Raw genomic sequence first — 15,533 nt, 5'->3', positions numbered from 1 at the left:
TCTCAATGTCCGCGTCCAGCTCCCACACGACCGGCGCTACTAGGCATGAGGCATGGGGAGAAAAAGGGGTAAAATCCCCTCCCCCCCAAAAGTGCAAAACGGGGGTGTATAATCGGCAGCCTAGTCTTTGCATGTCTGATCTGTGATGGATTTGTTATTAAAATGCATATAATGGTCACAATAAACATTGTGGTAGTCTTTTCAACATTTTATTGAGCAAAAAATGTGTGCATTAAGGAAATTTCAAATAAAAGCCCGCTTCGAACAAGTGCCGGTTGTGTTCAGTGATTGAAGCAACGGAGGTGAGGAAAGGAAGGAAAGGGATCATGGAATGGAAGCCAGGATAGAAGGAATGGAAGATAGGAAAGATCAAGGAAAGGAAGCTAGGAAAGGAGGAGAGGAAGCCAGGGAAGGAAATGGAGCAAGTAAAGGAGGAGAGGAAAGGAATCTAGTGAACAAGGACTGGAGGAAAGGAAGCTAGGATAGGAGGAAATTAAAGGGTTAGGAAAGGATAGGAGGAAAGAGAGCTAGGAAAGCAAAGAAGGGGAGGAATGGAAGGAAAGGAAGATAGGATACCAAAAGGATACATCTCTAAAAGTAATTGTGATATATGAATTTGTATCTTATTTTCATGAGAACAGAGGATGTGCTAATATGGTATCTGTATCTTAGATCTGCACAAACTGATCTGTAAAACGCAACTCACGAATACGTGGAACAACTCACAAATATAATCATAAATATGTCAAATGTTGGTCACAAATGTAATCTCTGTAGTCACAAATGTCATATTCACAAAAACATATTTTACCACTGTTGGGTTTGCAAAATTTAGTAATATTTTTGTAAAATGTGATGTGTTAACTAGAAAAACCCTGTCTTGCATCGAGACCCCTTGCGTAGCCTATTAGTAGCAACTTCAGGAGTGTGAAGGCAGAATCTGCAAAGGCCAGCAGGAGCAGCAGGAGGAGAGTCGGGAACAGTTTTTTTCTGGTTATCTTGCGCTCTGGCTTCCTCTTGAGTCGACTGTGTGTCTCAATTATTTAATAGAACAGTGCGCTTAAAGCGTCAGACAAGCTCAGTGCATATAGTTGATTTTATTATCAAATCATATCATCAAATAGCATTTTATTTGTTACATGCACCGAATCAAACAGGTATTACTACCAAAATAACATGGAAAACAGGCAAGCACGCAATTTAATAACACATTTTAGTATTTTATTTTTATTTATTTTTGTGCAGTATTTACAAAATCCCAACAGTGTACCAATGTCATATTTAGGCAACAATGACCTAGTTCACACGTTAAGTTTGTATGCACTAAAATCTTTACATAACAATTGTGGATTTATTTTCTAAGAAAATCCCAATAAAAGGATCCTTAAATTGTATCACAACTGATGAATGAGATGCATTGTACACCGTGGTAACCAGTCATTTAGGGCAGGTGGGGCAGAGCATCACATATTTAGCAGTAGGCTATATGATTATTTCTTCTAGACTTAAATGTAAATATGTTGATGTGTATTTATTTTCTCACTCATCTGTCATCTGTTGGCCTCTTGGTATAGGTGTAGATAAGGTGGTTTAGTAAGTGTAGATATGGATATACATTACCCCAAAACATTCACTCCTCCCATTTGTCATTTGATGTATTTCTGTGAATTGGATGTAAATCTCCTTAGATGGGTTGATATGCTGTCTATTTGTTTGTAAATATTTACGTGTGTCCTCAGTATCTTGTCTCATTGTCAAACTAGTGTCTGTCAACATAGTTGTATTTCTGTATCACAATAAGTTGGGGTGGATGTATGCGCAACAAAAAAGTTATCCTTCAAACATGGGAAAGGGTGCTTCCCGGTGGCAGTGTAAAGTAAATCATCACAAACAATGAAATACTGATATTCATTGATTTGCACAAAATGACTCTCAATGTAAATTTAATTCTTATTGGCATTGAAAATGAGTTGCTTCATGTTATTACGCTAGCTTAAAGTCGCACAGATAATTAGCCTTTAACTCCACAGGCTACTATGGTCTTGTGGCACCCAGGGGTAGCACTTGTCTGTGTGACCCTTTTGTCATACTTACAACAAACAGAAGTACTCCACTTGTCAGAATTCTGCAATTCCTCTTTTCTGCAACATTAGGTGGATCCTGTTACAGAAATAAGAAACCCACCCAGTCATAACACTTGGTATTCCCACGGGTGACTCGATTCCCACGGGGGAACCAGTATGAAAACAGCATGAAAATGTATGCACTCACTACTAAGTAAGTAAGTCACTCTGGATAAGACAGTCTGCTAAATGACTCAAATGTAAATGTGACCATGTCTGCAGTATAGCATAAAAGCCCCACGGGGAACAGAACACAATTTTTTTGGTACTGTTATTATGATGAAACTTGCCACAAATTGCAACGGGTAAAGAGAAAGTTCTGCGTAAAGTTCAACGATCAAATGTTGGGTAGGATGGGGGTTTCATGGTGTGTAGCTGGTGTGTAGACAGTTCAAACAGAAGGGAAATGGTGCAATCCACAGAGGACATCCTCTGACCTTTGCAACACACTGCGATAAGCTGAGCACCGACAGACCAAACACACAAGGGGTTTCCGAACACTTACCTACAAATGTATTGTATCATTTCTTATATTTTATATTTAACCTTATTTGGACAGGGAGTCTTATTGAGGCCGAGGTCTCTTTCGCAAATGAGGCCTGTTAATTACAAAGATACACACACATCAAATACAATTGCAAAATGCAAAACTGCACAAACAGCAAACACGCGGGTATTGAAACTCAGCAACAGTTCACACTGTACGTGTCAGTGTCAAACGGATGTCTCTACATAGCCAAAGAGCATTGTGCTTAAAATGGTACCTAAACCCTTCCTCTCACAGACTACTTGTGTGCTGAGCTATCATACTCTCTACTTATCTTATTAGAGCAAATGTATATGTGTGCAATGTGCCAATTGGGACCAAATTTGATATATTCATATGTGAAATAAAATTAAACTCAACTGAATAGCCAAATAAGTTCAGGGTCACCCTGTTGAAGGCTGTCGTAGTTACAACGCATCAGTGTTTTTTTGTTCTTGCCATGCATTAGCCACAAGGCTTTAAACATTTTCCACTACATGAGGGCCTTCTTCGGGAAGTTTGTTTGGACAAACGCTTTCCCGGCATTGTTTACTATCCAGCAAAAACTTATTTTTGTTCTATAGTATTTTATCCCATGATCAAAGAGCAACTCGTGGATTAATTATAAACCACAGAAGCACTCCTCTCCTGTGTCTCTAATAATTCTCATATGTTTGTTGTTGGCCTCATTCAAAACATCACTTCCAGACACCTGTTCTGACTCAAATAAGACATTGTTATAGATTTGGTGTAGTATGTAGTCTGTGCTGCTTTTCTTCTCAGGTTTCTCACATTTGATACTTAGGTATTCTCACTGGGGAAGTATAAAAGAAGGAGATGGGGGAATTTACCAATACCAATCATGCAAAAGAGGAATGAGCAAAAAACATGTACAGCGCCTTCAGAAAATGTCAACAGGCCTTCAATTTTGTTGTTACAAAGTGGGATTCAAATGGATTGAATTGTCATTAGTTGTCAACGATCTACAACAAATACGCTGTGATGTCAAAGTGGAAGGGAAATTTGAACACTTGTAAAACCTTACTGAAAAATGAATAACTAATATATATATCTTATCTCAGTATGCCATCCTGAGTCAATACATGTTAGAATCACCTTTGGCAGTGATTACTGCTGCATGTGAGTCTTTCTGGATACGTTTCTAAACAGATTTCCACACCTGGATTGTGCAACATTTTTCCATTATTCTTTTCTAAATTCTTAAATGCTCTGTCAAATTGGTTATTGGTCATTGCTAGACATCCATTCTCGGATATTTAAGTCAAAACTGTAGCTCAGCCACTCAGGAACATTCACTGTTTTCTTGGTAAGCAACTCTAGTGTAGATTTGGCCTTGTGTTTTAGGTTATTGTCCTGCTGAAAGGTGAATTCATCTCCCAGTGTTTGGTGGAATGCAGACTGAACCACGTTTTCCTCTAGGAATTTGCCTGTACTTACTCTAATTTGTAAAAATGTTATCCTGAAAAACTCCCCAGACCTTAATGATTACAAACATACCCATAACATGATGCAGCCATCACTATGCTTGAAAATATGGAGAATGGTACTCAGTAATGTGTTGTATTGGATTTGCCCCAGTTCATTGATTTGCCACATCTTTTGCAGTATTACTTTAGTGCCGTGTTGCTAACAGGATGCATGTTTTGGAATCACAGCCATTAAACACTGTTTTAAACTCGTGCTGAAATCCCTGGGCGATTTCTTTCTCCTCCGGCAACTGAGTTAGGAATGACGCTTGTATCTTTGTAGAGACTGGGTGCATTGATACACCATCCAAAGTGTAATAATTAATAACTTCACCATGCTCAAAGGGTTATTTAGTATCTGCTTTTCATTTCATGTTTACCCATCTACTGGCCTTCTTTGTGAGGCATTGTAAAACCTCCCTGGTGGTTGAATCTGTGTTTGAAATGCACTGCTCGACTGAGATACCTTACAGATAATTGTATGTGTACAGAGATGAGAAATTCATTCAAAAATCATGATCAACACTATTATTCCATGCAATTTATTCTGTGACTTGTGAAGCACATTTTTTACTCCTGAACTTAATGTAGACTTGCCGCAACAAAGGGGTCGAAAACTTATTGACTCAAGACATTTCAGCTTTTAATTTTTAATACATTTTCACAAACTTTATATGTTCAAACTCATAATCAAATATGCTTCCCAAAAACAGCAGAAGGGCGTTTATTTGGATTGGTGATTTTCTGCATTTATCAGAGTGCCATAAAGTAGCCTAATTTCAGATGCGTCCATTTAAACAGGATTATTAAGGAAATTGTTCTTCTTGCAAAGCATGGACATGTTTTAATCAAACGGTTATCTTAATCTGAATATCCACAATAATCAAATGATTGTGTGCATGTAACCATACTCATTATGGGGTATTGTGTGTATGCCAGTAAAATATATTTTTTTAAACAACTATTTAATACATTTTAAAGTCAACAAAATGTGGAAAAAGTCAAGGGGTACTTTCTGTACATCCACATTCTCACCCAAATGATAGTGAACTACCACAGCTACTTTTGGGGGTGGAGACGCCTCATATAAGAAGAGGCACACAGGAAACAAAGTGCAGGCAGACGAGTAAGTTTCATTTGCAAAGGTTGAGTGTTGCAAGATTTTCCTCACTGCATGCTAGTGAACAAAGTGAAAGAGAAGAGAAGATGTCCAGGCAAGGACCCCTCTGCCTGCTCACCTGCATGGCAGCCATGGGTAAGTGCTGACTATCAGGATTTCACTCTGCTTAATATTCAATTACACATTAAAGGGGTTGGACAAAACATCAGCGGAACTCGTAAAAACAAGTCAATGACTTACATATTTTAAATGACAGTTTATTTTTTGGGGATCTATTCCTGAGTATGAAATACTCAAGTATATTGAACCGTTCACACCATTGTAATCAATAAGTATAGTTGAAGTAGATGAGGATATATTTTCAAATGGATGCTTAACTTGCACAGGGAACATTTGTCAAATGTCCCTAATATCGCCATTAGCGAAATCTAATGCTCTAAATTTCAGTTACAGAACTAGTCATATCTTTATTTGTGGTTTTACATCAATAACGGTAACCCACTTCCACCAAAAACGTTTTGGGTTTTGAGGCAATAGTTGGTTGGAACCATAGGTCACTTCATCTTTTAAACCTAGATAACACTTTATAACGCATTCATGTTTTTGAGACAGTCAATGATGAGCATGAACTATTAGACACATTTTTCGTGGTGAAAAAGTCATAAAGAAGTTATTTACAATGTTGAAGATTACCTTTTTTGAGGGCAGTTCTGGCTGAACACACCAAGCACAACCATTTTTACAAAAAAATGTTGAAATTATGATTTCTCAAAATACGTTTGTGCACCTTCTCATCAATGTGCACATATTACAGACTGAACCTTGTTAACACCAGCACTGGTTGCCAGAAAAGGATCAGCTGTGGGTCATTTTTTTCTTCAACGGATGGCACTGTTTGATGCTACATTCCTAGTTATATATATATTCCTATATATATAATATAAGCAATGAAAATCCCACCGACATGGTTCTGTGGCAATGCAACACATAACCAATAAGCAAAGCATCAACAATGATGGTTCCAACATACACTGGACCAGAGCCATTTATTTGGGCTGGACTAACCAATTATGGGACCCAGGGCAAGAACGTATTTCACCAACTGTTAGTCTAAATGTAATTCAGAACACAGCGGCGTGTACCCGTAAGAAATCCAAAATGCTACTTGAACCAGGTATTGGTGATGTTTTATGCAATGACCAGGCAAAGGTTGCAAATTATTTTAACAATTGTATTTACCGCTATAGCTTAAATCGCTAGTTAAGAAGTGCCCGAGCTGCTCTGGACACTATGGCCAGTCTTTCATTAACAACTTTTACCAGAGCAAAAGGATCACAAATGATTTGTTTGAGCTGTGCATGGGAACAGACGACAAAGTTTCCAATCTACTATGCTTGATGAGCAGAAACAAAGCAACTGGGCTGAAAACCTTCCTGCCAAGATTCATAAAGGATTGTGCTTGTATCACAGCTAAAATGATAACGCATATTGTAAACCTTTCTATTAGTAGTGGTACATTTCCCAATGATCTCAAAACAGCCCGGGTGGTTCCGCTCCACAGGAAGAGCAATAAAACAAATGGAGGAAACTACAGGCCTGTGTCGATCCTCAGCACCTTATCCAAAGTTGTTGAGATGAGTTTTTAATCAACTTTAGGGATACCTTCTCGAGAACTTCTTTATGAACTCCAATCTGGCTTTACGACAGCTCATTCCACTGATACTTGCCTTATCCACCTTTTTGACCACATTAAAGCAGGAAAGTGAGAAGGGGAACTATACAGGTATGGTCATGTTAGACTTACAGAAAGTGTTTGACACTGTGGACCAAGATATTCTCCTGATGAATGCATTTGTCTAAAGGATGTAGCGGTGGTTTCGGTCTCTTATTACAGATTGCTTAGGGCTGACAAGATAAAGATACACTTGTTTTAGATCCATGCCTGCATAGTTTAACTTATATTGCTGTGTCCCTAGATCAATCCCTTTCTGGAGACTTGATTGCTGCCAAAATTATTTCTAAAATGTTCATATCGTAACACTAGATATTTTAACATCAAAGTTAAGAAACTGCTCGTCTCAATCTTGATTGTGTCATTTTGATTATGCCTGCTCTGCTTTGTATAGTGGGCTATCAAAAAAGCTGAAAAAGAGAATGCAGGTCATGCAAAATAATGTTATCAGGTATATGCTGAATGTCCCCGCTAGGACCCACATAGGGGTACAGGAGTTTCGGGAGGTGGGCTTGTTGCCTTTGGAGTCCAGAGCAGACAAACTTAAACTTAATCATATGTTTGACATCTTAAAGGATTGTGCCCCAGGTTATATGAAAAACCACATTGATATGGTCTATAACCAAAACAGTTACAATACCAGAGTAATTGTAGAATCCCAAGAGTAAACAGTACTGCGAAGAGTACGTGTTTCTATACAGGCATTTGTCTATGGAATAGCTTCCCCTTGGAGATCAAGCAAAGAAAAAGCAGAAATAGCTTTAAAAAGCAGGCAAAGGTTTTTATTTGGACAAGGTTGTCGAAGTAAGAGAAACCACTCCACTGTTCCTTGTGCCCCCCTACTGCTGGTAAGGTGCATTTATTTGAATGATAGGTAATGTGCAATGAATAGATTGTTTTTAATGTCAAATGAATATGGTTCATTTTTACGGTTAGGGAAAAGTGCAGTGAATAGTGCCACTTTTTAGGTTGTCAATATAAATTAATGTTTTTATGGTCGTTTGTAATTTTGTCTTACCTTTTAATCCTTATATGTGTTAGGGTTTTCACCATCGAGGACCACTTTGGAAAAAAACATTTTAATGAATACTTTCAAGTGATATCGTCTGGGTTCACATTGTACATTTTGTTGTACATGTCTGTTACCCAAAATAGATTCAATTCAATTCAATATGTGATAGTAGGCCTTTATTATGAAGGCCTATAAGATGATATTGAAATCTGTCTCTGGTGGATATTATTTGCCTCTGTCTTGCATAGCACAGGTCAGGTAGCATGGCAGCATAGAAATACGAATTATAGATTAATATATGAATTACCCTAATTTCTAATTTACACATCTCTGTCTTCAATATTCCTGTCCTGCACAATTCACACATATCCGCTGGCATCATCTCCACTGGCCTCTCTTCCCCTCTCCTCTCTCTATTCCTAATAGCTCTTGTATGAGTTGGCTAGCTCAATGCGAGTCCCAGGAATAGCAATATAGTTTGGTCACTTATTTTGAGAATGTAAAAAATATATATATATATATATATATATTCGAGGGGATAAGGAGGGACTTCACAGGGTGGTGAAAGTGCAAAATGATGAGCTTGATGATAATTTCCAATAAATATCGAGGGTCTTATTCTGGTGACACGATCATCAATGCTTGGCTGCCATTTGACAAATAAAAATAATCTAGCTTTTCCATGTGCACTACCTCATTACGAGCGCAATTTAATCCTCAACACGTCAACTCGATCTCTGGTGAGAAAGAGTGCATGTTGTTTTTATGGACATTTTAGAATATTCTAATGGAAATCTGTCACCAATTGGATGGACACCTAGCTAATCATCTGATTGTGCTGCTCTACCCTTCTTTGCCAGCTGTCTCTTCAATGGCTTTCAACATCGATGATGCAAACCCAAAACTCTACAAAGGGGAGGAACAGGATTTCTTTGGATACAAAGTCCTGCAATTCATATCTGGCAAGGAGAAAGGGCAAGTGTTACTGTTATCATATTAGTGAAAAATGTCAAGCATTATGTTACAAACTTCATCTTCAAAACAGTATTACACACCTGAGGAAATAAAAATGACCAGAAAAATGTCTGCAAACATGCACTATATACAGTACCAGTCAAAAGTTTGGACACCCCAACTCATTCAAGGGGTTTTCTTTATTTTTACTATTTTCTACATTGTAGAATAATAGTGAAGGCATCAAAACTATGAAATAACACACATGGAATCATTTAGTAACCAGAAAAATGTGAAACAAATCCAAATATATTATAGATTTTAGATTCCACCCTTTGCCTTGATGACTGCTTTGTACACTTGGCATTCTCTCAACCAGCTTAATGTGGAATGGTTTTCCAACAGTCTTGAAGGAGTTCCCACATAGGCTCAGCAATTGTTTGCTGATTTTCCTTCACTCTGCGGTCCAACTCATCCCAAACCATCTCAGTTGGGTTGAGGTCGGGGGATTGTGGAGGCCAGGTCATCTGATGCAGCACTCCATCACTCTCCTTCTTGGTCAAATAGCCCTTACACATCCTGGAGGTGTGTTTGGGGTCATGATGCTGTTGGAAAACAAATGATAGTCCCTATCCTCAGATTCCACAGGGAACTCGGGGTCTTCCTTTAGTGTTGTGGTCCTCATGAGAGACAGTTTCATCATAGGGCTTGATGGGTTTTGCGACTGCACTTGAAGAAACTTTCAAAGTTCTTGAAATGTTCCGGATTGACTGACCTTCTTGTCTTAAAGTAATGATGGACTGTCATTTCTCTTTGCTTATTTGAGCTGTTCTTGACATAATATGGACATGGTCTTTTACCAAATAGGGCCATCTGCTGTATACCACCCCTATCATGTCACAATATAAATTATTGGCGTAAACACATTAAGGAAAGAAATTCAAATTCACAAATTAACTTTTAACAAGGCACACCTGTTAATTGAAATGCATTCCAAGTGACTACCTCATGAAGCTGGTTGAGAGAATGCCAAGAGTGTGCAAAGCTGCCATTAAGGCAAATGGTGGCTACTTTGAAGAATCTCAAATATAAAATATGTTTTAATTTGTTTAACACTTTTGTTTTCTACATGATTCCAAATGTGTTATTTCATAGTTTTGATGTATTCACTATTATTCTACAATGTAGAAGAAAAAAATAATAATAATAATAATATTTTTTTTTAAAAACACTTGAATGACTAGGTGTTTCCAAACTTTTGACTGGTACTGTATATCCATAGCAATGTATTTAGAAAATATATGTCCCTGTATAGATCTATATTCCTCAGTGCACATTTACTTATGTTTCTTAAATTATGTGAGCTGCATCAAATGCCCATGACTATTACACAGTGAAACTACCTAATGTGCATTGGTGTATTTGTTGATGGAATGGAAATTCTGAACTGTGCTTCTTCATATCACACCTCTGATAACATCCTGCCTATGCTTTCCTCCTTCATCATGCAGTTGTTATTGTAACCTTAGTAACCAAATTAAAACGGATATACAAAAGTAATTTACTACATTGTCACAAATGTTTTGCAACCACTCTGAATCTAAAGTTTGTCATACACTCAGCGGCCTGTTTATTAGGTACACCAACCTGTTCACGAAACTGGATTGCTCCTATTGACAGTCAGTCTCGTGGCCTTGGCTTGCTATATAAAGCAGGCAGACAGACATCGAAGCATTCAGTCACTGTTCAATTGAATGTTAGAAAGGACTAAACGAGTGACCTAAGCATGTGGCATGATTGTCAGTGCCAGGCGTGTCGGATCCAGTATCTCAGAAATGTTTGCCCCCCTGGGCTTTTCACATTGTCTAGGGTTTACTGAGAAGGGTGCGACAAACCAAAAACATCTAGTCAGCGGCAATTCTGTGGGTGAATAAAAGCTTGCTTTTTCACCCACAGAAGGTCAAAGGAGAATGGCAGGAATCGTGCAAGCTAACAGGCGGGCCACAAACAGACAAATAATCTCAGAACTCGTCAATCCTTGTCACGGATGGGCTACTGCAGCAGACGACCACACCAGGTTTCACTCCTATCAGCTAAAAACAAGAAGAAGCGGCTCCAGTGGGCACATGAAGCAACAGGAACCATGATTCATCGGACCAGGCAATGTTTTTGCACTCTTCAATTGTCCAGTGTTGGTGATCATGCTGATGGCAGAATCAGGATTTGGCGTAAGCAGCATAAGTCCATCGATCCGTCATGCCTGGTATAACCGGTACAGGTTGGTGGAGGTGGTGTACTGGTGTGGGGAATGTTTTCCTGGCACACGTCAGGTCCCATGGTACCAATTGAGTAACAAACGTTTCTGACACCTTGTAGAATCCATGCCCTGAACAATTCAGGCTGTTCTGGAGGTAAAGGGGGTCTGACCCAGCACTAGATGGGTGTACATAATAAATTGAGTATATATATATATATATATATAAAAGTAGTGACACAGGCTCATCTAAATCGACCAATCTATACTGTTATTTCTCACCCACAGGGTAATGGTCAGTGCGCCATATCAGAAGAACGGATCTGGTGGAATCTGTAGATGTGCTCAAGACCGAACAAACTGTACAGACTGTTACACTCCTGAAGGTAGAGATGGATGTTGATGATACACTATACTGTACTTACTGGACTGCAATTGAGAATGGTGGTTATCTTAACAAAATTAATAATTATAAGAACATGTAACACCTATTCACGGTAACCATGGCTAATCGAGTATTAAAATATTGTTGAAATGTCAACAGGATCTTGAAAATGAGAAACACTAGTTGATTCTGCACGCCTGCCTTTCCCCTTTCAACAGAAACTGACACAATCAAGTACATTGGACTGTCTATGGTTGCACAATCTACTTCTCCTCCAACGTTCACTGTAAGATAAACCACCAAATATTTAATTTGATCACGTTCTTGTTTTCAAATACTCCATGTGAGTGTACCGTACATATGTAATATGTTTGGCAGCATTTACATAGGCAGCCGATTCTGAATTTTTCTTCACTAATTGGTCTTTTGACCAATCAGATCAGCTCCACCAATTAGTGGAACAAAGATCAGAATTGGGCTGCCTGTGTAAACCTAAATGACTTGTTTCACTTGAGTTATAAAACAACACCTCAGCAATCTAAAAATAATCATGGCAAATTCCAGTAACTCTCTCTTTTGAAGACATCTGAGGTCCACCAGACAATCCATTATTTTAGCACATTTACAATAAGGGGACCAGATTTCTGAAATTAAAACCGGGGACATTTCCAGTTCGGCGGTCAATATATCATTAAAATATCCGTTATTATCTATGAAATAAAAAAAGGGGGACAATTCCGGTTTTGTGTATTTAGTCTAACAGGCACATTGTGACAGAGAAAACAACTGTTTCAGAAACACTACAGACTAGACAGAACTGTCCAATCTGAACAGCCATTCAGTGGTCCTGGTAGCCTGGGTAGAATAAGAGCATAAGAGAACTTTAATGCCCGGGGTGTAGTGGAGGAAGAAGTCAGACGCAGGAAACAGAGAGTTCAGAGTAGCGATACTTCTTTATTCACCACACAGGTGAAAACGACGCCACTCAAACAAATGCCCCAAAACACAGGGGAACAAAAGTGCCGAACAACACAAGTACACGCAAAACCGTGACTTACAGGCGTGCACAAGAGTACACATAAAACAATCCCGCACACCCAGCAGGCGGGCCGGCTGGCTAATAAAGCCCAACCAATTAACCTAACTAATACATAACTAAACACAGGTGTAACTAAAAAACAGACAAGGGGGGGGGGGGGGGGGGGGGGGTCAGTGGCAGCTAATAGGCCGGTGAATACAACCGACCTCCGAGCGCCACCCGAACAGGAAGGGGAGCCACCTTCGGTAGGAGTCGTGACAAGAACATGAGCAAAATTGAAAAAAAAACAGGCAATAGTATTTGTGAAATAATTAACAACGTAATGAAGAAATAAGACGATGATGAGATTATATTATGTAGTTACCACTTATACCAACCTAATCTGTATATTTCTCAGAAGAATGTATCTTCTTCAGGATTGCTCTCTTTGGCCAGCTTCACCGTGAACTCCTGGCAGGGGAGGTTGAAGTTTGTCTTCACAATAAGCGTAGGAACAGTGAGCTTATTTCTTGCTGCTGTCCATATATCATTCATTTCGTTTCTTGGAAACAGCCATTGTACCTCCTCTGTCTGCTCTTCTTACTCTCTTAACTTTTTCTTCTGCTCCAATCTTTCTCCTCCTCTTTTCTTCACCCGTCTTCCTTCTCTTTCTTCCTTTCCTTCTCTTTACCTTTCCACCTCACTCTTCTACACTCTCCTCGCTTCACTCATTTTTCTCCCTTCATTTCTTCTTCTCCTTCCTCTCCAATCTTTAATAACAAATAGTAACGTAAACTCACCCCATTCCGTACAAATGTGCGCAACCGCGACATTCAAACAAGGCTACAAAGAAAACTAATGGGACTGTAGCGACTGTGTTGACTTCAAAATCTGGGGTGTGAACTACGTTTCTATTCAAGTGTTGATGGACATGGTAATGGCTCTATAGTATTGGAGAAAAGTTGAGAAAACTGACCCTCCATTACATCGTGACGTGTCATGTCGTAACGTACAGCACGCATAAAGCAACTATTTATGTCTTACAATATCTCTCCACCAGGTGTAGCACTTCTCTCAGTTTAAAAACAAGAAATAGACAGTAAGGGGGAAACCTAGTCAATGTTTGCGTCATCACTGCAAGCGATCATGACTCAAAAGCCACTGTTTACTTCTGAAGATCACTTGAGCACCACCCTAAAAACCCAATTCAAATTCGACACAAACCTTCAAATTAGGTATGTAATGACACATTATATAAACTCTTTATAGTGTTTTATTTACATTTTCGAGGTGATATATTGGACAGATCGAGTGAAAAAAAGCTGTTTCCCCACAGGACATCTCTCCTCACTATCACGCATTAGTTTCGCTTCCCCACCCGCCATTTTTAAAAAGACCCGACGGAGCTCATTACCTTCTTGAATCATGCAGAAACGGGCAGCGTGGAGCTCATGTCATTGATTTTGTTGGAAAGGGGAGAAATTGTGCTTTACAATGGTATTGACATTACAGGTGATCTGGAAGTATTACGTTTTTTGGGCGCTAAAATAAGATCAATTGTACGGACCAAGGCGATGTACAAGAGTGAGTTAGTTTACAAAACACTATTAGATAAAATACTTTAACATATTTCCATTGCTTGCCTCATTTTTGTATTTTATCTCAAAAACATTGTTTGGGATAATAAGTTGGCAGGCTCTGTAATCATATCTTTATATTTCCTCCTCGCTCTTTCACTCTTCTTCCTACCCAGTCTTCTTCCTCTCCACTCTCTAACAGAAAACATTATGCTAATGTTATCCATGAAAAGGTCAAAATATATTTTCACACTACTTATTATAATGCCAAACCATTTTAACTGTAATCTACAAATAAATATTCTCAGAATTAATTGCACACATTTAATATAATCATATTTTCAATTTTTTTTAACCTTGCTACCATGACAGTAGCTAGCGATCCTAGCTAGATAACGTAGTCGACATAGCTAATGTTAGCTAGCATAACCAATTTAAAACCTTATAGAGCAGATAATCTATCTATATAATAAATTGAGACATTATAAAATCACTAGCTAGTATCTCAAACGATTGTAACTTACCTGGCTTGAAAAGACGTTTGTGGTGATGTTGTGGATTCACTTGATACTTGTTAGGTTCTGGCCGAGTTTTCCACAGCAGTTTTCTCTAAAACTAGAGCGAGCAAGTAGTTAGTAGAAGAGTGAATGAAGCTGCTATAGCGAGCAGCCCGCTCTGCTGGACAAAACAAGCACAACGCAATTGAGACGTCAACCGGTAGGCTCTGCTGCCCGGTCTTTCTTGCCACGTCAAATATTATTTCACTTTGCAGTCTGTTTTTAATGCACTGTTAAAAACGGGGACACTTCCGGGGACGTCTGGTCACCCTAATTTACAATGACGTATTCTCCTCATTCAGGCCTGCAGCCCTGGCCTGGCACACGAGTGTGATGGGAACTCCTATCTGAACAGTATCTGTTATCAGTTCAACAGCCAGCTCCAGATCACCTCGAACTTTACACCTGCCTTCCAAGGTATAAGAGTGAAACTTGAACACATTTGTAGATAACATAACCTAAGATTTGGTATATATTGACTGTTTATTCATGTCATGCTAAATTACATTATCATTAGGTCACAAAATATGAATTGTGAATGATAAGATCTGGATTTCTGAATATGTGAAGAATGTTGTGAGTGTTATCCATCATATACATTTATGTAATTCACTTCCTCTTCCAGAATGTACTAAGAAAATAGTGGACCTCGTTTTCCTCTTTGACGGTTCAGGAAGCATGACAAAGGAAGAATTTGATAAGAACAAAGGTTTCATAAACAATATCATGACAACCCTAAAAAACTCCTCAATTAAGGTATTCATCCCTTTTAAAGCTCATAACTTAAA

At 38.7% G+C, this 15,533-nt stretch overlaps 1 protein-coding gene across 1 annotated transcript in view; it reads left to right on the top strand.

The window, feature by feature from the left end:
* Positions 1-5,218: 5,218 nt before the first annotated feature.
* Positions 5,219-15,533, top strand: part of LOC139424637 (integrin alpha-L-like) — a 33,627-nt gene continuing 23,312 nt past the window's right edge. Inside the window, exons 1-6 of the mRNA XM_071176661.1 lie at positions 5,219-5,391; positions 8,861-8,975; positions 11,497-11,594; positions 11,812-11,879; positions 15,048-15,162; positions 15,371-15,501. Of these exons, the coding sequence (XP_071032762.1) occupies positions 5,343-5,391; positions 8,861-8,975; positions 11,497-11,594; positions 11,812-11,879; positions 15,048-15,162; positions 15,371-15,501 (576 nt within the window). The 5' untranslated portion in view covers positions 5,219-5,342. The remainder of the gene's footprint in view (positions 5,392-8,860; positions 8,976-11,496; positions 11,595-11,811; positions 11,880-15,047; positions 15,163-15,370; positions 15,502-15,533) is intronic.

This window comes from Oncorhynchus clarkii, chromosome 13, assembly GCF_045791955.1.
Source record: "Oncorhynchus clarkii lewisi isolate Uvic-CL-2024 chromosome 13, UVic_Ocla_1.0, whole genome shotgun sequence".
Classification (NCBI taxonomy): Eukaryota; Metazoa; Chordata; class Actinopteri; order Salmoniformes; family Salmonidae; genus Oncorhynchus; species Oncorhynchus clarkii.
Note: the sequence above shows the minus strand (reverse complement) of the source record. Positions and strands in the feature narration are given on the sequence as shown.